We start from the raw sequence: 20,134 nt of genomic DNA, 5'->3' as shown, positions 1-20,134 counted from the left end.
CCTGGGCCCTCAGGTGGGGGTTAGACGTGGGAAAGAACTTCCCTGCAGGCTAGGGGCTGGGGGCTACACGGGAAGACAGCGCGGGTCTCCAGGGTCTCCAGCCCCGGGAAACCTCAGCAAGGGCCACCCTGGGGCACGAACAGTGGCAGGAGGGCCCCTTGGATTCTGAGTCTATTTTGCACAATCACTACAGGCAGGGTGGTCCTCACGTGCGACAGTTGTCGCTGGGTCCAGCCAAGCTGGACCCAGCTTCGGCCCGAATCTAGAGGTGAGAAGGGCGTGATGTTGCCCGGGGTCTGGGGACGCGTGAGCCCCTCCCCGACCGCTCTGCTCCCGCCAGCCTCTGACGGTGGACACGCAAGGCCTCGGTGGCGTACAGGGCCCGATACCCAAGGGTGGCCTGAGGCCCGCGCTGAGCCCGGGGGCCGGGCTGAAACCCTTGCTGCAGACCGCGGGGATCGCCGCTGAGTCAGCGCCGCGGGCGCCTCCCGTGGTGGCTCGTCCCCACCCCGGCTGCCTGGCACCTCGGTTAACCCCGTCCTGTCCGGACCCGCTGGCTGCTTGCCTAGAGAAGACCACAGAGTGCCTCAGAAGCCGAGCTATTCTCCCCATTCGAGTTCAGAGAGCTCGATCCCCCACCAGGCGTGGCGGCAAACGTCCGTCATCTGGAGAGACACTGACCAAAAAATAAATTCGATTTCATTTTCGGACTAGGTCTGCACCTTCTGCGAATCCTTGTCTCAGCTTCACCCCCAAGTGAGGTGACTCAGAGTTAGGAACTAGACACTCCAACTCCAGGAGTTGGGGTGCAGAGTCGTCCCCAAAGCTGAGCTCGGCGCCGGTCTGGGCTCCCTCTCGGTAGTTAAGGCTCCTCCCTGTTTCGGAGACCCTTCGCCTCAGCAGGGTCCCGGACTTGGCCGTCAGGCCTCCCCCAACCCCAGCTAGGCACTTCCTCCTCCACTCCCTTTCAGGAGGGTTTCGGCCTGCAGTCGGGGCGCCGAGAGTTAAAACCTAGCACTAAGGCGGGCTACTGTGACGTCACTGGCACCCCGCGCCGACCTCGGGGAGGAGGCTTGGCCAGTAGCGCCCGCCCCTCCCCCGGCCACCGCCCCTCCCCGCTGTCACTGGGCCAGGAGCACATGATGCAACCCGCGCTGCTTTCCGTCCGCGATTGGCGGCCGCTCTCGGCGCCAGGCGCAGTGATTGGGCGCAGGAGACGGTGACGACACGTGGACCCTGCCCCGGGCCGAAGGGAGGAGAGAAAGGAGAGGCTGGGGGGGGGGCACAAGAGGGGGCTGGAGGCGGGGTCCCTAGCTGCGCCCGCGCCCCCAGCGCGCAAGTCCCGGGGCTGCAGGGAGCGCAGCGCGCGCTGCCCGGGCCCCGGCATTGCTCGCCCTCCGGACGCAACCCTCCCGGAGCCGGGACCGCAGCCACTTCGGCCACCGCACCAGACGCGCCCCCCGCCGCGCGAGACGCCACAGCGGACGCGACTTCCCCGCGCCGGACATCGCTCCCCGCGTCCCCCCCCCCCCCGCCTGGACACCGTCTCCTCTTCCTCTGCGGGCCCCCGCCGCGCCCCCTGCATCCCCTAGGGGTCTCTGACTGAGCGCTGGACGTCGCTGCCCCCTTGTACCCCCGCGCGTCAAAGTCCCGCAGGTTCCGAGACCTCGGCTCTCGCGCCCGGATGCCTCTCCCCGGGGGGCTGTGGTGGCTCCTCTGCTGCCGTCGGGGCTTCACCCTACTACATCGCGACTACGGCGACGGCGAGTTCAGTGGGGACGGGGACGAAGACGAGGACGAGGAGACCTTCGAGCTGCGGACCCCCGGATCGATGGGCGGCGGGCGGGTGAGTACTGGGGAGCCTGGGCTCCGTCTCTGCGCGCCCCGAGGAGCGCCCGACCCTGCTGCCACTCTGGCCAAACGCAGCGATGAGCTCAACGCTGCACGCGGGCGGAGAGCTCCCCACTCGCGAGGTGCCCGTGGGCCCTGCCGAATCCCGGGCGCTGTCCACCTGCTCCGGGCCCGAGGCAGCGGGGTGTCGCGCGTGGCCCGACCTGGTCCTGCCTCTGCCTTCCCCGCCGGGCCCGCGTCCCATCCCGTCTCCTTCCGCCTCCGCCAGCGCCAAGGAATGTGGCGAGGCCGGCCGGGCGGCTCGATCGCCTGGGTCCTCTGCACTCCCCTTTGGCGAATGCGAAGCCAGATTCTGGAGCTCCCACCTTGTGGACATGGACGTGGGCCAGGGCGGTACGGCCTCCAAAAACGGGGGTCTGCTTCGCTTCGAGGACCCCACGGAGGGGGAGCTGGGGGCTATGATGCCCTGTCGCTGGGGACAGAACTCTCAGCCTTCACTGGTGAGGTGCCCTGAAAATGCCCAACTGAACAGTGAGGGACACTTTGGTTGCTGGGTTCTGGCTGTCTCCTGGGGGAAACTGAGACACGTTGGCATGGGAGACCACCATCCCTTGGCTTATCCTCTCCCATGGCCCTTACATGGCAACCAGACTCCAGTGACCTGTGGCCTGTCTCCCCTCCCCCATCGGGGGTCCCCAGCAGGCTTGGTGGCTCTGTGCCCAGGTTGGGCGGGTGCCAGCACCTGGCGAGGCTGAGGGCAGATAAATATAGAGGGGAAGAGGAGGAAAGCAGACAGAGACCAGGGGAGCTGGTGTAAGGGGCAGTCAGTACCTGCCCCGGTTGTGCAGCTGCCACCCCTGCCCCAGCCTCCTGAAACCAAGGACACAGCTCCCAAGGTGGGCACAGGACTCAGGACTCGGGTATCCCTGTTCCCAGCTGGTCAGGGTTGCTCTGCCAGTCAGTCAACACGGCCTGCCTCATGGAACTCCACCTCCACCCCCCCTCCCTGGAGCAGGGGACAGGTGTCCTACCCCTCCTCGGTTTCCCCCTCCTGGCTTTAGCAGCCTGGGTGCAATGAGACCATGGCACAATTCCTGCCTGGCTTGGTTTTCATCACCTTGGAGGCCTTTCTGACCCCAGGCTGCAGCTGAGTTCCAGGCAGGGTGTGAGCAGGGAGTGACACTGAAAGCCCAAATCCCCAAGTACACCTGGCCTTGTTTGTCCCCACCCAACCTCCAGTCTGGGGGCTGGATGCCCCAGGTGAAGAAAGCCTGGTACCCATACCCAGCGTCCTCTTTCTTTCCTCTTTGTGCCCCAGAGGACAAGAGGGAGTGACTCTGTGGCCACTAGAGCCAGAGGGACTATCTATCTGCCTCTCTGGTTCAAGGATGGGGAACTAAGGGCAGAGATGGGATTTCTGCACGGTCCTGGCCGGAGTTGGTGCTCTGTGGAGTCTGGGGTCCCCGGTGTCTGACTCCCTCCCAGTGCTCCCCCCACCCACCACCCCGACTGCATCTCCAGAGGCAGTGGCAGGCGGCAGAGATCCCCCCCCGGGGGGGGGGCATGTGACCCCGGGGCTCAGCTGCTTCTCCATCTGGACCCCTTTCCTCTGCCCTCAGGCCTCAGAGCGGCGCTGTCCAGAGCACTGCAGCCACAGGCATTGTGCAGGGTGGCCCTGGCTCTAAACATCTGCCTCTCTCCTCAGAGTTCCCTGGAGGTGACGCTGACTCAGCCCGGGAGGAGTGGGCAGGTCTCTGACAGGTGAGCTTCGCCTCGGTGGTGGCTGCAGGTGACCCCAGCAGCTGGCAGGAGCACGGGACCCTGTCCCCACTACCGCCTTCCCGTGGTTGTGCAATAAGGCGAGGCCTCACCACCCGGACGCTGTGGCTTGGCCGGGGTCCCGGGGGCGGTCCAGCCGGGGGTGCGGGGAGGAAGGGGGGGGGTCCTTGCTATTTTTGGTGCAAGGTCAGCACGGCCCTACGGTTCCCACAGTCTGGAGGAGGGGAGCCCCGCTAGGGAGCAGCCCCTGTGCGCTGTGGGGAGCCCCTGCAGAGCAGCCCCCTGGAGGCCGAGCTGAGCCCAGCAGCCAGTGTCTCTGGCCTTTGCTTCTCCTCCCCTCAGGCTGCAGAGCTGGGAGGAGACTCGAAGTCTCATCTCAGAAAAGGGGCTGCAAGAGGACAACCCTGACTTGGTGGTGCAAGGTGAGGCCCCCCCAACCCCAATGAGTACCGGGGTCTGCCCCTCCACTCCGGGTCGGATGGGCCGACCCACTGGCCCTCTGCTCCCCAGGCTGGCTATACCGAGAGCCCCGCCGGGCTGGGACACGGCCATGGCTGCCCCCGCGCCGGGCCTGGTTCGTGCTCACGCGGGATTCCCTGGACCAGTTCAGTGGCAGCGGGAAGGGCGCACGGCACCTCAGCAGCCTGGTGCTCACAAGCCTGTGCTCAGTCACTGGTCCCGAGCGCAGACCCAAGGAGACCGGTGAGAGCCTCGAGGACCCTCCAGCCCAGCCTGTGCTGGGGGCACAGGCTGGTCCTGAGCCCCCCCTTGTGCCTCCCTTCCCACCAGGTCTGTGGTCCCTGACTGTGTCCGGCAGGAAACACAGCCTCCGCTTGTGCTCCCCACGCCAGGCCGAGGCAGAGCGCTGGGGGGTAGCCTTGCGGGAAGTGATCGCCTCCAAGGTGCCCCTGGAGACGCCCACCCAGCTGCTGCTCCGGGACATAGAGGTGAGCAAGAGGACCCCGGAGATGGGCTGGTGAGGCAGGAACGCTCCTTGGGCTTCCTGGTGAGTCACTATACTCTTTTCTTCCTGGCCTATAGGAGAGCTGCGGGGACCCTGAGGCCGTGGCCCTCATCTACCGGAGGAACCCCATTCTGAGGCACACCAGTGGGGCCCTGTATGCCCCACTCCTGCCCCTGCCCTATGGAGGGGGCACCCCAGGTGAGGACCCCTAGCCTGTGGGCAGGCAGGCAGTGGGGAGGCAAGTACCAGCCCTGGATGGCAGGGCCTTCCTCTGGGGATGGAGCCCCCAAGCCTCTCTCTTTCCAAACTGGAAGCTGGCAGGGCAGAGGGAGGCAGGTGTGAGTGGAAAGAGGCTCCAGAGGTGGTGAGCCCCTCTGACGGGTTCACTCTGACCACTGCTATTCCTTCAAGAGTTTTTACACTCGTGTTTTTTCATTGCATGCTTATTTTTATTGTGGTTGTGGCTCCAGGGTTTGAGCCCAGGTGAGCTATACACTGAGCTGTCCCTGCCCCCTTTATTTTAAGAAAAGGTCTCCCTAAGTTGTCCAGCTGGGGCTCAAACTTGCAGTCCTCATGCCTCACTCCCAGAGTGCTGGGATCACAGGTGCGAACCCCCACACCGGGGATCTTGTCACTGCACTAAGAGCACCTCCTCCTCCTCCATTGTACAGGTGGTGGAAAGACACCACTGTGACTCTGGGGAACACTGCTAGCCTCTTCCCACTCTAGTTCTCCCCAAAGGGTCCTAGTGGCTGGCCAGGTCCTAAAGCTAGAGGGTTAAGGGGTTTTCTGACTCCCAGACCAGCCTGTTTTCTGGCCCTAGCAGCGGCTCTCACTGATGGGCTGCCAGACCTGGGGCTGGAACCTAGGCCCTCCGTGCTCCCCGCAGGCTTGCCAGGGGTTCTCTGGTTGAGAATCGGCTCTGTGGGACCACGGCTTTCCCTTCACTCCCCCGTCCTTCTGCCCTCCCCTCCTCACCACCCCGTCCCTTTATCCCACCCTTCTGACCTGTCTCGGCCTGCAGTCCCCCCAGGGCGCAGCTCTGTGTCCCCTCTCCCAACCATCCCTCCGCCCCCACCACCCCATAGGTCCCGGCTATGCACCCCTACGAGAGGAGGCAGTGCGGCTGTTCCTGGCGCTGCAGGCGCTGGAAGGGGCGCGGCGGCCTGGGCCCCTGATGCAGGGCGTGCTGCAGACCTGCCGGGACCTGCCTGCGCTCCGAGACGAGCTCTTCCTGCAGCTGGCTAAGCAGACCTCAGGCCCCGCGGGTCCCCCGGGGCTCCCTGCTGCACAGGACCCCGCGGCCCTGCGCTACTGGCAGCTGCTCACCTGCATGAGCTGCACCTTCCGGCCTGGGGGCGCCGTCCGGGGTCATCTCCTGGGGCACCTGGAGAGGTGAGAAGACCAGCCGCAGGTCTAGGTGAAGGAGCCACGGGGTAGGGGGAGGACAGCGGTGCAGAGCAAGGGGACGTGCCTGGTCAGGGCTGCGACGCACACAGCCACCTCCGCGGTGGGAATTACAAAATCCCATCCCATTGTCAGATGTGGGGCTGTGAAGCTAAGACACTTGCTGGCTCTGGCACGGGAGCCTAGCAGGCTGCTTCCCTGGGGAGGTCGGCCAGCCCAGGGCTTAGAAAACTAGCAGTGCAGCTGGACTGAGGATTTGGGAGGCGAGCAAGAGACTTTCCAAGGAAGAGGTGGGTGAGGGCAGCTAGGAGAGAACCGCTGGAGACTTGCGAAGTTAATTCAGTCCGCAGACATTCAGGCTGCCTTCAAGGGACTGAGTGGACGAGGATGGAAGAAGTTAGTGAGAGCCGGACCCAAGAAGGCCAGAGAATGAGAGAGTGAGGAGAGAAGAGAGGAGAGGACAAGAGAAAGGAGGGGAGGAAAGGGGAGAGGAGAGGAGAGGAGGGGAGGGGAGGGCAGGGCAGAGAAGGGCGGGGGCAGAGGAGCCCTGTGAGGCTGAGTCTGGGCTCCTCCATACCCAGGACCGAGCGGGCGCTCCCGGACTCCGAGCTGGCGGAGTACGCGCGCTTCATCCGCAAGGCGCTGGGCCGCACGCGCGGCCGCGAGCTGGTGCCGTCGCTGGCGGAGATCGCTGCGCTGAGCCGGCGGCAGGAGCTGCTGTGCACCGTCCACTGTCCTGGCGCCCGGGCCTGCCCGGTGGCCATCGACTCGTACACTACTGCGGGGGAGGTGAGGCCAGGGCCGGCCCCTCTCCCACTCCACCTCACCCACCCCACTTCTCAGCCCGAATCTCCCGGGGCTGCTCAGTCCCGCGCCCGACTTCGGATTTCAGTACCGGAGGGCGCGCTGGTGAGGGATGGACCCCTCCTCCAGCAGGCTGAGCCCCTTCCCCGGGATCTGAGGGTCCCCCGGCTTTGTGCTCCTCCTGCAGGTGGCCCAGGAGCTGGTCGGGCGGCTGGGTTTGGCGAGGAGCCGCAACGCGTTCGCGCTGTACGAGCAGCGCGGGGCCCAGGAGCGCGCCCTGGCCGGGGGCACCATCGTGGCCGACGTGCTCACCAGGTTTGAGAAGTAAATGCCCAGCCCCGCCCTCCGCTCCTCAGCATCCCGCGGTCCCCTAGCCACGTCCGAGACTGAGCGCTCACCACGTGCTCGCTGATTGCCGCTCCGTTCCCTCCCCCGGCCCAGCATCGCGTCCTTTCCTCCCCCGCAGTTTGGCGGCCGAGACAGCCGGGCCGCTGGAGTCGCCAGACGCGGACTGGAGATTGTGCCTGCGCCTTCACGGACCTCTGCACCCCGAAGGACTGTCCCCCGAAGGCCCCCAGATGCCGTTCCTTTTTGAGCAGGTGAGGCTCGTGGGCACCTGCGTCTCTAAGCAGGCACCCCAAACTTGTACCCCGGCTGTTACTGACTGCTGCAACCCTCGGGGCACGCGGGGGTGGCACTGACGCTAGTCCTCCTCGCAGGCACATGCTCTGCTGCTGCGCGCCCGGCCGGCCCCGCCCGACGACGACGCGCTGCGCGCCCTGGCGGCGCTGCGCCTGCAGAACGCGCCCCGGGACCTCGGCCCGCGCGCACCTAGCCCTTCGCGCCCCTCCACGCTTTCCTCCGCCCTGCTGGCCGGGACCGCGAGGCGTGCAGAGCGGGGGGCGCGGCGGAGCGTGGGCGCAGGCGTGCGCGCGGGAGGAGAAGGAAGAGGCGAGGGAGGCGCGCGCCCGGCGGCCACAGTACTGGGTGGCTGGAAGCGGCTGCGGGGCCTAGGCCGAGCCGAGGCCATGGCTGCTTACCTGGCGCTGGCGGCGCAGTATCCGGGGCTCGGCGCTGCTCGGTATGACGTTCTGGAGCTGAGCACGGTGAGGGGGAGACGGGAGAAGGGGACTCTGGAGGCCCAAGCCCCACACCTCCACTCAGAGCTCCAGGCCGCGCGGGGCACCACCTTTGCCCTCTGACCTGGGATACACTGCTGGCCCCAGCCCAGGGCCTGCCCCTTGCACTGCACTGTACGCCCCACCACCACCCACTCCCTGCTCCCTAGGAACCTGGGGCCTCCTCCGATCTGACCCTGCCCCTGCTTTCCGCAGGAGCCTGGTGGAGGCGCTCCACAGAAGCTGTGCTTGGGCCTGGGAGCCACGGCCCTGTCCCTCTCCAGGCCTGGAGACACGGAGCCCATCCACCGTGTCAGCTATGGCTGCGTGGCCGCCTGCCAGCTGATGGGCCCTCACACCCTGGTGCTGAGGGTCGGGGACAGCCAAATGCTCCTGCAGAGCCCACAGGTGAGTGGGGAGTAGAGTTCAGGAAGAGAAGGGAAGGGAAGTCCCAAACCTGGGGGCAGGGGGAGACCTGGCTATGACCAAATGCAAGCTGGAGAGCAGAAAAGTAAATTAGGAATAAAGATGACTGAAACTGAGATGGACCTGGTGGTACACACCTGTGATCCGAGCATTTGGGAAGCTGAGGCAGGAAGATCCCAAGCTGAAGACTCGTGTGAGTTGCAAATCGAGGGCCTATCTTAAAAGCTAGAATGACTGGCTGGAAGTGGGCCCAGGAGAGAGAGGTGAGACAGCTGCAGAGAGGGGAAGCTGGAGCACTAGGTGAGGGAGAGGACGAGAAAAGTGAAGCCGGGGCTCTGTGAGCACAGACTCTGTTCTCCCTTAGGTGGAGGAGATCATGCAGCTGGTGAATGTCTGCTTGGCCACCCCCGCCTTGGAGAGGCCTCCCTGCCAAGAACAGCCAGACACTGCCCCTCCTGGCCCTGCTCGGGGTCTGGACCAGTCCCAGGGACAGTCTGGCTGCCTGGGGCAGCTGCAGGACTGAGCTGCCAAAAGGTCACAGCTTCTTGTTGCCTCGGCTGGGCCAGGGCTGCCCTGGGACCCGAGAGACCTGGACCCCTTTGGCCCTGCAGGGACAGGGCACACCCCCACTCCCAGGACTGTGTTGGGTGTGGGCACTTTTCTAGTTTGTTTCTTAATTTATTTGTAGAACAGAAATGAAAGAGAAACTTATTTACACAAACCTTTGTTGTGGGGGTGTTGGGGGCCAAGGCCGGCCCCACCCTGGACACCCACATTGGGGCCTGGCCTTTGGTGAGCGGGGGGGGGGGGTGTTTCTGCAGGCCTCGGATACCCCCCTCCCGGGGCTGTGCCCTACCTCTCTGCAGCCCAAGTCCTAGGGCTGGGGCATGCAGGCCAGAGGGTGCGAGAGCTGGGATTACTCAGCCTCTCCTCCTAGGGGTGTAGGGGTGGCCTCCTGGCATCCCTGAGTCAAGACTGGCCAGGTCCTACCTTGGTGTCTGGACCCTGGGCGCTGTGTGGGTCCACCTTTGCTGTGCCCACTGCTTTGGGTGGCACACAGAGACACCAGGCAGGAGAGCCAGGAACTTCCCGGAGAGTGGAAGTGGGGGCCTGCTCCACTCAGCCACTCCCAGGCCCAGTTGAGCTTAGCTCTGACAGTCTTGGAAGTTGCAGGCCAGGGCCCAGCTCATGCGGATGCCACACCATCAATCCCCAGTGGAAGGCCCTTGAGTGACACTGGCCAACTTGGGCTGGAAGCTGAGGCACAGAGGAGCCACTACCAAATCCACAGAGAAAGGCTCACTCCGGGGAATCAAGGCTGCTTCAGAGTAGGGGACTCCCAAGCCAGTATAGACAGAGTAAGACCAGGACTACACGGTGAAAAGCAGAGCCACTTTACCATCACTCAGACTAGAGGATAAACCCCAGTGGGCGTGGTGGTGCATGCACACCTGTTATCTCAGCACTATGGAGGCTGAGGCAGGAGGATTGCTGTAAGTTTGAGACCAGCTTGGGCTACAGAGTGACACCATCTCAAAAAAAAAAAAAAAAAAAAAACACCAACTATTGAACCTGACTCTCATCACCAAGCTTTATTATTTTATTAGAACAGAACAAACACATCAAGGGCTGAGAACAGAAGCCAGATGGTGGGGCCCCTTCCAGGGCTGTGCATGGACCTGAAGATTGGGCAGGAATGCAGGGCTGGGGACCCCTTGGGGGGCTGTGTATCCTGTGGAGCAGGGCTCACTGCTCTTGGGTGCCCCAGGAGATGTAGTCGGGCCGTGTGGCCGCGTGGTACTCATCAATCAGCTCCTGCACCACTTCCCTGGACCGCTCCATCTCGTCGAAGTTGTCCTTGAAGATGTCCTCTTTTCGGAACTGTTCCAGGAAGGCGCCCCGCTTCCGCAGCTTGTCATACTGCTGGCAGGAGCTTTCAAAGAGCTGCAAGAGCCAGGGGTGACACACAGGCCAAGGGAAGAGGAATGGGTCGGTACATGCAGGCGGGCTCACCGAGGAGATGCTGGTGTGGTTGGCCATCATGAGCCCGCTGACCCGGTGGGCAGATGGCAGGTATGGCGACTTCCTGGACAGCGCCACCTGGATGCTGGCTGGGCCCCAGGGGATGAAGTTGGCCAACTTGCGCTCTCGGATCCTCTGCAGGCTCTTGTGCACCTGGCCAGGCACAGGGAGGGGGACGCTTGCGGCCTCCTCTCCCAGGCCCATGGCCAGGAGGGGCCCGGGCCGCGCCTACCTGCGTGGGGTCCACCTCGCCCTGGATGATGTTGAGGATGGCGATATAACAGTGGTTGGTCTGGCGGTCCCGGCCCGTGGACACCATCACATTCTTGGGCTGCAGCAGCCGCCGCATGACATCCAGCACCGTGGTTTTCCTCACGCTGGCCACCTGAGGGGGAGTGGGGGTGCAGGGCTCCAGGTGGCACTGAGGCCCCAGCACAGGGTGGCTCCCTGGGTCCCCTCTGCCCCAGGTCTCTGCTATAGAACTCAGGCCCTCGCCCGCAGCTCAACAACCCCTGCCCTGGCACAGAGTGGGGCTGGAGACCCAGAAGCGGTGGCCACGCTCACCGACTGGTCCGTGGTGAGCGGGGTGTAGCCGGTCATGAGGAAGTGCAGCCTCGGTGTGGGGATGAGGGAAGCGATGAGGCCGATGAGGTCGTTGTTCATGTAGCCAGGGTAGCGCAGGGTGGTGGTGCTGGCTGACATGATGGTGGACACCTGGGGCGGGGCAGTATCACGGCTGGTCTGGGGGACCCACCTCCCAGCTGGCCGTAGTGTGGGGGTGCCCAGTGTGGGGGCTGAGTCGGCTCACCAGCTGGTTGATCTGGGAGAAGGACGGGTTCTGGATATGCAGGCGGTCCGTGGCGATCCGGTTGAGTGCTGTGTTGTCCAGCACCACCTGGGGACAGAGGAGGCCACAGCCCTTGGAGGAGGAAGGGGACCCACACAGAAGCTGCACCTTGGCCTCCACTAGCTTGGAACCCTGGAAGTAGACCTGTCCCCTTGAAAAGCAAAGTACATCCCGGGCAGCAGAGCTCCTTTTGGATACATGGACAATCAGCAAGTCTGTCCAGGATGCCCCACTGTGCCTTCTCTCTACCCTAAGCCGGTGGAGGGACGGTCACTAAATACAGCCAGGCTGGGGCAGCTGAGACGGCACTATATGTGCTTAGCAAGCTTGAGCCCTGACTTCAAACCCCTGCACCGGAACCTGGAACCAGTCAATCAGAAAATTGTATTTGGCTGAGTGTAGTGTCAATAGGCTGTCATCCTACCACTCAGGAGGCTGAGGCAGGAGGATCACCTGGAGTACAACACCAACTAAGGCTACTTAGTTCAAGGCCAGCCTGAACCACATTAGCAAGATGCTGTGTCCAGAAAGAAAAAGGGTATTTAACAATCTGAAACACATACAAAGTCTCTAGTATTAACGGGAGAATTTGCTAAAACAGTGACCCCAACTTGAGAGCTCAAACAGATGGGATAGGGTGCAGCCGCTGTGTTGAGTCCTGCTGCCTTCAGGGGCGGACAGGAGTCACCTGGAGGTCAGGACCTAATTTCTCTGGGTGGGATGCGGCTAGGGGACCAGGCCCGGCCCGGCCCGCCCCTCCTGGCCCTCACCACGCAGTCTGCGTTCTGTGTGAGTCGCTTGAGTGTGAGCAGGGAGTTGTAGGGCTGCACCACCACGTCACTCATCTCATCCTGGCTGGGGAACACTGAGTACGTCTGTACCAGCTTCTTGGGGTACCTGGGGGTGAGGAGGAGAAAAGGGGTGCAGTGCATTGTGACCAGATGGACCCCATATTTTTCCTGGCAAGGAATGAGGGTGGAAGGGAGCAGGGGCAGTCACGGTGCCCAGGCGGCCCCCCAGTGCTCTCTCATTCCTTGGGCTTCTGCTTCCTGGATGCACCCTGCTGTGTGCCCCTGTGGCTCAGGAGGAGGTGGCAGCCCTTCTTGTGCAAGAGAAAAAGGATGACACAACCATTCCCAGGGGACCTGGGGTCCCCCAGCGTGGGCTTACCTGTCATTCAGCCGCTCCAGGAGGTAGGAGCCCAGACCAGAGCCCGTGCCCCCTGCGATGGAGTGACATAGCACGAAGCCCTGCGTGGGACAGATGCAGGGACAGCATGGGGAGCTGGGGAGCTCAGGGCATCCCGGCCCCATGGCCCACACCCGCCTGCAACTTCCTGTGTCCACCCACGCCAGAAGCTCCTAGGTCGGTCCAGAGCCAGGCAATGGCAAATGACTCACATCTCAGGAGCCACCCGCCACCACCCAGGTCATGACCTTCCCTACCTGGCTATGCCACGCTGAGTGAGCTTCAGACGCATCCTGTGTTCACTGAGTGACTGATTGATTTTTTTTTTCCTTACTGGGAATTGAGTCTGGGATCTTCCTTTTTTTATTTTTTATTTTGAGACAGGGTCTACTAAATGGATGTTGTCCAAGATGGGCCCAAACTTGTAGTCCTCCTGCCTCAGCCTCCCAAGTGATAGGACCACAGGCCTGCACCACCACATCCTGCCTGTCTGTTCATCTGTGTATCTATCCATCTATCTATCTAGCCATCTTTAGTACTGTGGATTGAACCCAGGGTTTTTGCATGGAGCTACCTCTTCAGGCCTTTTTTTTTTTTCAGACAGGCCAAGGGGTGGGTGGCAGCTCAAACTTGCAGTTCTATTCCCTCAGCCTCCCAGAGTGCTGAGGTTAGAGGCCTGCACTACCACATCCCAGCTTAAAACACAGGTTTTGAATTGAGTTGCCCCTTCAATCACCGATCCAGGCCACCAGCACTCTTTAGCCTGTCTTCCCTGACATCCCGGGGGGAGAGAACCTCACCTCCAGACTATCACTGCCATCTGCCTCTCGGTCTATGATGTCAAAGATGTCCTCATGGATCTTCTCCCCCTTAGGGAGACAGAAGGAGGATGGGGTGAGCGGGCTCTCTTTAGGGCTCCCCCCCCCAGACACTGTTGCCCCCAAAGTGACCTCAGTGCAGCCCTCAACGAGGATCACTTCTTCATGCAGGGCCTGCAGGGACCCTGCCCAGCCCCTCGGCTTCCCTCTGCTGGCTCGGGCCAGACTGAGTGTCCAAGTGGCCGAGTCGCGGGCGGATACCTGCGAGAAGCCCCGGGCCCAGTTGTTGCCGGCGCCGCCGCCGTGCTCGGCCAGGTAGATGTTCTCGGGGTTATAGAGCTTGGCGTAGGCGGAGTTCAGGATTGAGTGGATGACTCGGGGCTCCAGGTCCAGCAGCACTGCCCGCGGGATGTAGTGCTCGTCGTCCGCCTGCGGGGCCGGGGACGCTGGGGGTCACTCAGGGTCCACGCCCAGCCCCACCCGCCGCCCGCGCGGGCACCTGGTAGAAGAAGACGTCCTTGCGGTCGGTGCCCTCGGTGGCGAACTCCTCCACGATGCCCTCGGGGCTGATGCCATGCTCGGCGCACAGCTGCTTCCAGAACTCGAAGCCGACTGCGGGGCAGAGCGGGGTCACGGCCTGGAGCCCAGGGACCCGCGCCCGCGCGCCCCCCGGAGCCCGGGCCGGAGCTCACTCTGGTTGCCACACTGGCCCAGCTGCAAGGTGATGATCTCCCGGGGCATTGCGGCGGCGCCCGCCCGGGAAGCACGCTGCGGGCCGGAGACGCGGGGTCAGGTCTGCGCGTGTGCAGTGCAGGCCCCGCCACCCAACCGCTTGGTCCAACCCTGGCGGCATCTTTTCCCCAGGAGCGCTGCTGGGCTCGCGCAGGCGCAGAGAGGCGCGACCACCTCGCCCCACCCCCACCCCGGTCCGTTCTGCGCCTGCGCGGGGAAGTTAGGGCCTGTGCGGCCACCTGTGAGACCAGAGGGCCCCCCTGCTGCCCGGCCAGCTTCCTTCCTTGGGCTCTCTGGTTTGTCCGTGGTGCCACAGTGCACGAAGCACAAGCTTTACCTGTGTAACCGCTCGGAAGCCCTCAGTTCTATGGCATGGAGGACCTCACGCGTTGCTCTAAATCACTCTGTCAGCTCCCGCAGAGAAACTTTGGGGCTCCCTGAGGATCGCTTTCTGTCGCTCTTCACAGCCCCCGGCCACCAGAGCTCTGGTCTCAGCCTGACTCCAGCAGTCATGTGTGTGTTCTCTTTCCCTTAGCGTAGAATCCCAGGGTTCCTGCGTTTGATAACTTGCGTCAAGGTTGCTTTTTGAAGGCTGGGTAATATTCTGTGAAGTTACACCACTAGCGTTTTATTTTGTAATTTGAAGCAGGGTCTCAGGCACTCAGTTGCCCTGGCAAGACTTGAACTTTGACCCTCCAGCCTCAGCCTCGCTTGGTGCTGGGATTACTGGCTTTTCATGTCCAGCCCCCCTGGGCCACTATGTTCTTTATTTATTTTTGAGCAGAGTCCACTACGGAGGCCAGGCTGACCTCAAACTCACAGCAGTACTCCTGCCTCAGTCTCCCAAGTGCTGGGGTTATAGCCCTGTGTCACCATGCCAGCTTCGGTTAGCTACTGTAAATGACAGCTCCCGATGCAGGTCATGAATACCCACTGGGGTCTCCGCTTTTCGTTCTTCTGGACATATGCGCAGAAGCAGAATGCTGGCGTGTATGGCAATTCTGGTTTTTTTTTCCATATTTCTTCTGCTTCCTCCTCCTCCTCCTCCTCTTCTTCTTCCTCTTCTGTATTTCAGGCTGACCTTGAACTCGAGACAGCCCTCAGCCTCCTGAGTGCTGGGATGACAGGCATGCTCCACAAGACTGGCTGTTTCAGTTTTTGATCAATTATCGCACACAACAGGGGCACAAGTTTACGTTCCTTTTGGTAATGCAGAAAGGTTCATTCCATTCCACACCTGCATTAATAACTTTGTGTGTTTTTGTTAATAGCCATTCTAATGGTTGCAAAGTGTTATTTCATGGTGATTTATATGTTACTTTAAACCACAGAGAATTTAAAAGCCAGGCGCGGGGGTGCATATCTGTCATCCGAGCTACTCAGCAGATTGAGGTGGGAGAACCACAAACTGGAGCCTAGGCTGGGCAACTTAGCAACTCAGAGAGACTTTATCTCAAAATTAAAAACTGAGAACACATCTGGAGATGTACACAGCTCAATTTGAAGGCCTGGGCTCAATCCCAGCACTGTAAAATCCATAAGCAAGGGCTGGGTGTGTAGCTCAGCAGTCAGGAGCCCCTGGGTTCCACCCCAGCACCACACACCAGCGTGTGTATACACACCCAGATAGACACACGGCAGCATTCTGGGTTTTTCACTATGGTTCATTTTAAAACCATTTTAATAAATGGGAGACAGAGTATAATGTCAGAGAAGAGCTGGACGTAGTGACACACGCCTGTCATCCCAGCACTTGGAGGGCTGAGAGGCAGGAGGGAGGATCGACAGGAGTTCAAAGCCAGTCTGTGCTACATAGCAAGACCCTGCCTCGAACCAAAAAACAAAACAAAAAAAGGCTAGGAATATGTTAACCTGTTTTTATTGTTTTGTTTTTAATGCTGGGATTCAAATCTAAGGCCTTGCATATGTTAAGCATGTACTCCACCAGCCCTGGGAAAAGCATACAGGCAAGCAATTCTCAAGGGATGCCCAGAATGGTCAAGAACAAAAAAAAAAGGGGGGGGGGGAGTAGCTTCATTTGTCATCACAACTGGACAAAAAAAATTTTTTTTGAGACAGGGCCTCACTATGTAGTCCAGGCTGGCCTTGAACTGCTGGTGATCCTCCTGCCTCAGCCTCCAGAGTACTTGGTGGACAGGCATGTGCTGCCTCACCCAGCTTCCATCTTATCTTTTCTATCTTGTGGAGGAGACCTTCGCCTGTCCCCCAGCCGCCAGCCTCCCTCACTTTTCCCAGCTTAGCCCAAGCTGGCATTGCTGGTTCCCTGGTCTTCCACTCATCTGGAAGTTATCTGGAGGCTGCTGCACACTGGAGACCCACTTTATTCTTTCCATCTGGACAGCAAGCTGCCCCCTGCTGACTGTGGAGTCTCATGGCTTCCCTTCCTGGACTGGTCCCTGCCAGCTCCTGGACTGTCCCCTCCTGTGTTCCTTCTCTGGGACTTGCTGCAGAGGAGCTGCAGCCGAGTCAGCCCGGAAGGGCTTTGTCTTCCTTTCTGTCTTTCTAAAGACCACCTGGCTGCCCTCCAGGTCTCAGCCTCCCCTAGCTGTGGTGGTGCCATTTCAGGGAAGATTCAGGAGTCGCCCACAGTGTGGCTCCTGCAGGGCTGGTGGCCATGGCTGGCTGGGACCTGGAGACTGCCCAGAGACCTGACAGTTAAACTGCCTGCCACTCTGTTGGTCTGGTGTTTCCTGCCTTACTTTCTCTCTATTTTTTGAGACAGGTCTTGCTATGCTGTTCAGGCCTTGAACTCACTATGTGACCCAGGCTGGTCTCCCAACTTCCAGAGATTCTCCTGCCTCTGTTTCCCGGGTGCTGGGATCACAAGTGTGCGCCATCAGGCCCAGCTGTCACAACTCTATTTCAGCCCACCAAGCCCCAAGTAACCCTGTGTGTATTTTTTTCTAAATCCGAAGGTCACTTTTCACCAAAGGCAAAGACAGCTCTGGTTTGAAAAGGCTAAGAAGCAGCCCTGTGGTGAAGGAGAGAGGGGCCCAGGCTCCCAGAGCAGAGCAGATGCCACTATGTGATGCGGAGGTTGGGAGGCCCACTATGAGGGCCCTGGGAGCAGGAGCTGTTGGGATGCAGCTGGGGCCCAGGGATTAACTGCAGGAAAGAAACCTCCCCCATACCCCCACCCCAGGAAGAGGCAGGAGGCGTAGATGCTAGGGCGGCACAGCACTGGTAGCTGCACCTGGTGGCTTCTATTTCCATGGCCAGGGGGCGAGAGGAGGGGGAGGTCACTGGTGTAGGGTGCGGCCAGCTGGGCTGGCCTGGCCATGCTTGGGGGACAGTCCTGAGTTCTCCTGGACAGAGGCAGAGGGCAGTGGAGCTCTGCCCGAGTTGATCTGGGGGTGAGAAAATCAAGTGAGGAAGTGGGTAGAGCAGGCAGACTGTAGGGCTGGGCCGGAGATCAAGGAGTGAAGAAGAGACTGGGAGGAAGAGGAGGAAGAGAGAGGTAGGTGGATCCAGCCAGGCACTGTGGTGTACACCTGTCACCCTGGCGCCCTGGAACACTGAGGCAGGAGGATCTCAAGTTTGAGTCCGGCCTGGGCAATTTATTGTCTTAGGAGGTCCCTGTGTCTTGTCTTTTCTTGGAATCAAACTCATGGCCTTGTGCTTGCCAGGAAGCCGCTGCTCCACCGAGACATATCCCTAGTCCTGGCCCCTGTCTTAAAGTAAAGGGCTGCGTTGTGGCTCAGAGTCCAGGTAGCAGGGTGCTGGCCTGGTGCACACAAAGCCCTGGCTTTGGTTCTAGTTCTCTCGCCGCCCCAACACACAAGTGTGAGGGCCCAGCTGTAATTCTGTGTACACAGTAAGTGTGGTTATGTATGTACAACATGTGTGTCCTGTGCTGAGCCCCGGGCTATAACAGTGGGCCACAAGCCCAGCCCTTTTAAGACCCTAGGACAGGGTCTTGCTAACTTGCCAAGGCTGGGCTTGATGAGCTTCCGGCCTCCTGCTGTGGCACCTTGCACAAATTTGGGAGCCACTTGGATGCTAAGGTAAATGTTCCACCAGCACCACTGCCAGAGAGGTTGTACCACATTCTGAGGAGGGGTCGAGTTTTTCTTTTCTTTTCTTTTCTTTTTTTTTTTTTTTTTTTTGGTATAGGGGATCAAACTCATGACCTCCTGCTTGCCAGGCAGGTGCTTATGCTGCTGAGCTAAATCCCCAACCCAAGGGGTGGTGTTTTGATACATGTTTACATCCCTTAGAGAAAAAATATGCACACACTTAAAATTTTTCATTTTATATATTTTTTGCTTTCATTTTTTAATATTACTATTTGGAATCTATGTTTTGTGATGGCATTGTGTTTTCTTGTTGTTTTGGGTTTTTTTGGACAGGGTTCAAACTCATAACCTTGCTTGTCAGGCAGGTCCTTGTGCTGCTGAGCTAAATCCGAGGCCCTGTTTTGTGTAAAGACAGACTGGCCTTGAACTCACTATGTACCCTAGGCTTCCCTTGAACTCACAGTGATCCTCCTGCATCAGCCTCCCTAGTAGTTGGGATGGTAGTTGTAATCCAGTATATGGGCCAAGTTCTCTGTTTCTACAGTTTCCATTGCTTGTTTGATTTCCTTGCTGAACGCTGCAGTCCAGCTGGAATCTGCTGTCCAGTGCAGCGTAAATACCCTTTTGTCAGCAGGCTCCCTGGACTGATGAAAACTGTTTAGGAGATTGTTATTAAAAATTAACTTTTGACATAGTTTCAGTTTTCTGTTCTCTGTCATTTGGTTTGTTGAATCAACACCACAAAGTTATAAAAAGAGTTATTTAGTAATCTAATTAAAAATGGGAACATTTTGCCTTTTTAGCATTTTTTAAGTTTTTCATTTTTCTTATTTTTTGGTCACTGGAGATTGAACCCACGGCTCTTGCATACCCTCCTCAGCCCTTTAAAACAATTTTTAAAAGTTACTTTTATTTTTAGGCGGAGCCTCGCTAAATTGCTGAGGCTCGGCTTGAATTTGCAGTCCTCCTGCAGCCTGCCAAGAAGGCAGGTGTGCGTTGCCATGCCCGCCTCATCCTGTCAGCAAGTTTCTCGCACAGTTTCAGCTTCTTGTCTGAACCTCCTGGTCCTGGTGACGGCCACCGTCTCTCCGGCTTCCTCCTTCCGCAGCCTCAGACTTGGGCTGCTGCCTGGGTGCAGTGGGTCTAGGACCGGATCTGGGAGGCCAGCCGGGTGGGTCTGTGACACTCTGTAGGGGTCGCAGTGGGCATGGGGCTTCCTGCTCCAGCCCCTGGGGCTCAGGTGAGGAGCAGGAGCCAAAGAGCCCTGGAGAAGACCGAGCGTCCACCCCCTCCTTGACGGGCATCTCGGGTGGACCTCAGGTTCTGGGTGGGGGGCAGGATCCACGTGACCCGTGTCCGATCCTCCCTGACCTGGGTGGCCTCTGTACGCCAGCTCCGCCTCCAGAGTCTGGCTGGATGTGTGGACTGGAAGGAAGAATGCGCTCCAGCGGCTTTTGCAGGCCTCCCTCTCTTCTTCTCTCTTTATTTATAGAATAAAAAGTGGGCGTACATAGAAAATCCTAAGGCTTTACACGAAAACACACACACACACACACACACACACACACACACACACACACACACAAACCGAAGAAGCTGCTGGATGCCTGAGTTTAGAACGTCAGGCTATAAAGTCCCTATGTATGTATCCACTGGCAGTTTTTATCTTTTTTTTTTTTTTTTTTTTTTTGCATACCAGGAATAGAACTCAGGACTTTATGCTTGCCAAGTAGGCACTGCATCTCTGAGCTATATCCTTGGCCCATGCTTTATCTTCTTTTTTTTTAAAATTTGTTTTTATTTTGAAGGCAGTAAAAATATAACAGAACAAGACAGAGCATAGCCAACTGACACAGTGCAGTGAAATTGGTACAGAACTTCATAGCAGGATCCCAGGATAACAGCAACAGGTACCACAAGAGTTGTCCAGTCAGTTAGGTAGAGCAAAATCAAACCAAAAACAGAACATTATAAAACCATTTGAAAGAGAATATTGAATAGTGCAATACAATTAATTGTAATGAATCAAAACAGTGAAAACAACTTTTGCCTTCCAACAGAAGATGGAAGGAAATCCCCATATTTGCTACATTGCATATGGTCATCCAAAGAGATGCTCAGACCTCTGGCTCCAGTTGCTA

General features: G+C 59.5%; 2 protein-coding genes across 6 annotated transcripts; one reads left to right on the top strand and one right to left on the bottom strand.

Annotated features, from left to right (window-relative positions):
• The first annotated feature begins 1,345 nt into the window (after positions 1-1,345).
• On the top strand, positions 1,346-9,070 carry Plekhh3 (pleckstrin homology, MyTH4 and FERM domain containing H3). Of its 4 annotated transcripts, none has more exons than XM_003467125.5 (13): positions 1,346-1,846; positions 3,557-3,612; positions 3,973-4,052; positions 4,141-4,332; positions 4,420-4,577; positions 4,672-4,792; positions 5,683-5,989; positions 6,583-6,790; positions 6,993-7,129; positions 7,272-7,404; positions 7,525-7,911; positions 8,140-8,331; positions 8,714-9,070. In XM_003467125.5, the coding sequence occupies exons 1-13, from the start codon at positions 1,685-1,687 to the stop codon at positions 8,870-8,872; spliced, it is 2,292 nt and encodes a 763-aa protein (XP_003467173.1). In that variant the 5' UTR covers positions 1,346-1,684; the 3' UTR covers positions 8,873-9,070. The 4 variants fall into 4 exon arrangements, with proteins under 4 accessions (XP_003467173.1, XP_005002513.1, XP_063107674.1 ...); XM_005002456.4 differs by having other exon boundaries at positions 1,347-1,846; positions 6,993-7,120; XM_063251604.1 differs by lacking the exon at positions 1,346-1,846 and adding an exon at positions 1,853-2,351 and having other exon boundaries at positions 6,993-7,120.
• Positions 9,071-9,915: 845 nt separating this feature from the next.
• LOC100720136 (tubulin gamma-2 chain) lies at positions 9,916-14,112 on the bottom strand. Of its 2 annotated transcripts, XM_003466997.4 has the most exons (11): positions 13,917-14,112; positions 13,724-13,836; positions 13,486-13,653; positions 13,207-13,275; positions 12,389-12,468; positions 11,989-12,115; positions 11,180-11,266; positions 10,936-11,085; positions 10,604-10,756; positions 10,363-10,524; positions 9,916-10,293 (listed from the first exon to the last, which is right to left on the bottom strand). In XM_003466997.4, exons 1-11 carry the CDS (start codon positions 13,963-13,965, stop codon positions 10,096-10,098), a joined length of 1,356 nt encoding a protein of 451 aa, XP_003467045.1. In that variant the 5' UTR covers positions 13,966-14,112; the 3' UTR covers positions 9,916-10,095. The 2 variants fall into 2 exon arrangements, with proteins under 2 accessions (XP_003467045.1, XP_023419706.1); XM_023563938.2 differs by lacking the exons at positions 11,989-12,115; positions 12,389-12,468.
• Positions 14,113-20,134: the final 6,022 nt, after the last annotated feature.

Source organism: Cavia porcellus, unplaced genomic scaffold (assembly GCF_034190915.1).
Source record: "Cavia porcellus strain 051 isolate PalLab524CR breed Dunkin Hartley unplaced genomic scaffold, mCavPor4.1 scaffold_6, whole genome shotgun sequence".
Classification (NCBI taxonomy): Eukaryota; Metazoa; Chordata; class Mammalia; order Rodentia; family Caviidae; genus Cavia; species Cavia porcellus.
Note: the sequence above shows the minus strand (reverse complement) of the source record. Positions and strands in the feature narration are given on the sequence as shown.

Coding starts and splice junctions, on each gene's coding strand:
- Plekhh3 (XM_063251603.1), top strand. CDS start 1,929: ATGAGCTCAACGCTGCACGCGGGCGGAGAGCTCCCCACTCGCGAGGTG. Junction 4,333..4,419: donor GCGCAGACCCAAGGAGACCG/GTGAGAGCCTCG, acceptor CCTTCCCACCAG/GTCTGTGGTCCCTGACTGTG. Junction 4,578..4,671: donor TGCTGCTCCGGGACATAGAG/GTGAGCAAGAGG, acceptor CCTGGCCTATAG/GAGAGCTGCGGGGACCCTGA.
- LOC100720136 (XM_003466997.4), bottom strand. CDS start 13,965: ATGCCCCGGGAGATCATCACCTTGCAGCTGGGCCAGTGTGGCAACCAG. Junction 13,837..13,916: donor GGGCCAGTGTGGCAACCAGA/GTGAGCTCCGGC, acceptor TCTGCCCCGCAG/TCGGCTTCGAGTTCTGGAAG. Junction 10,294..10,362: donor ACCACACCAGCATCTCCTCG/GTGAGCCCGCCT, acceptor TGGCTCTTGCAG/CTCTTTGAAAGCTCCTGCCA.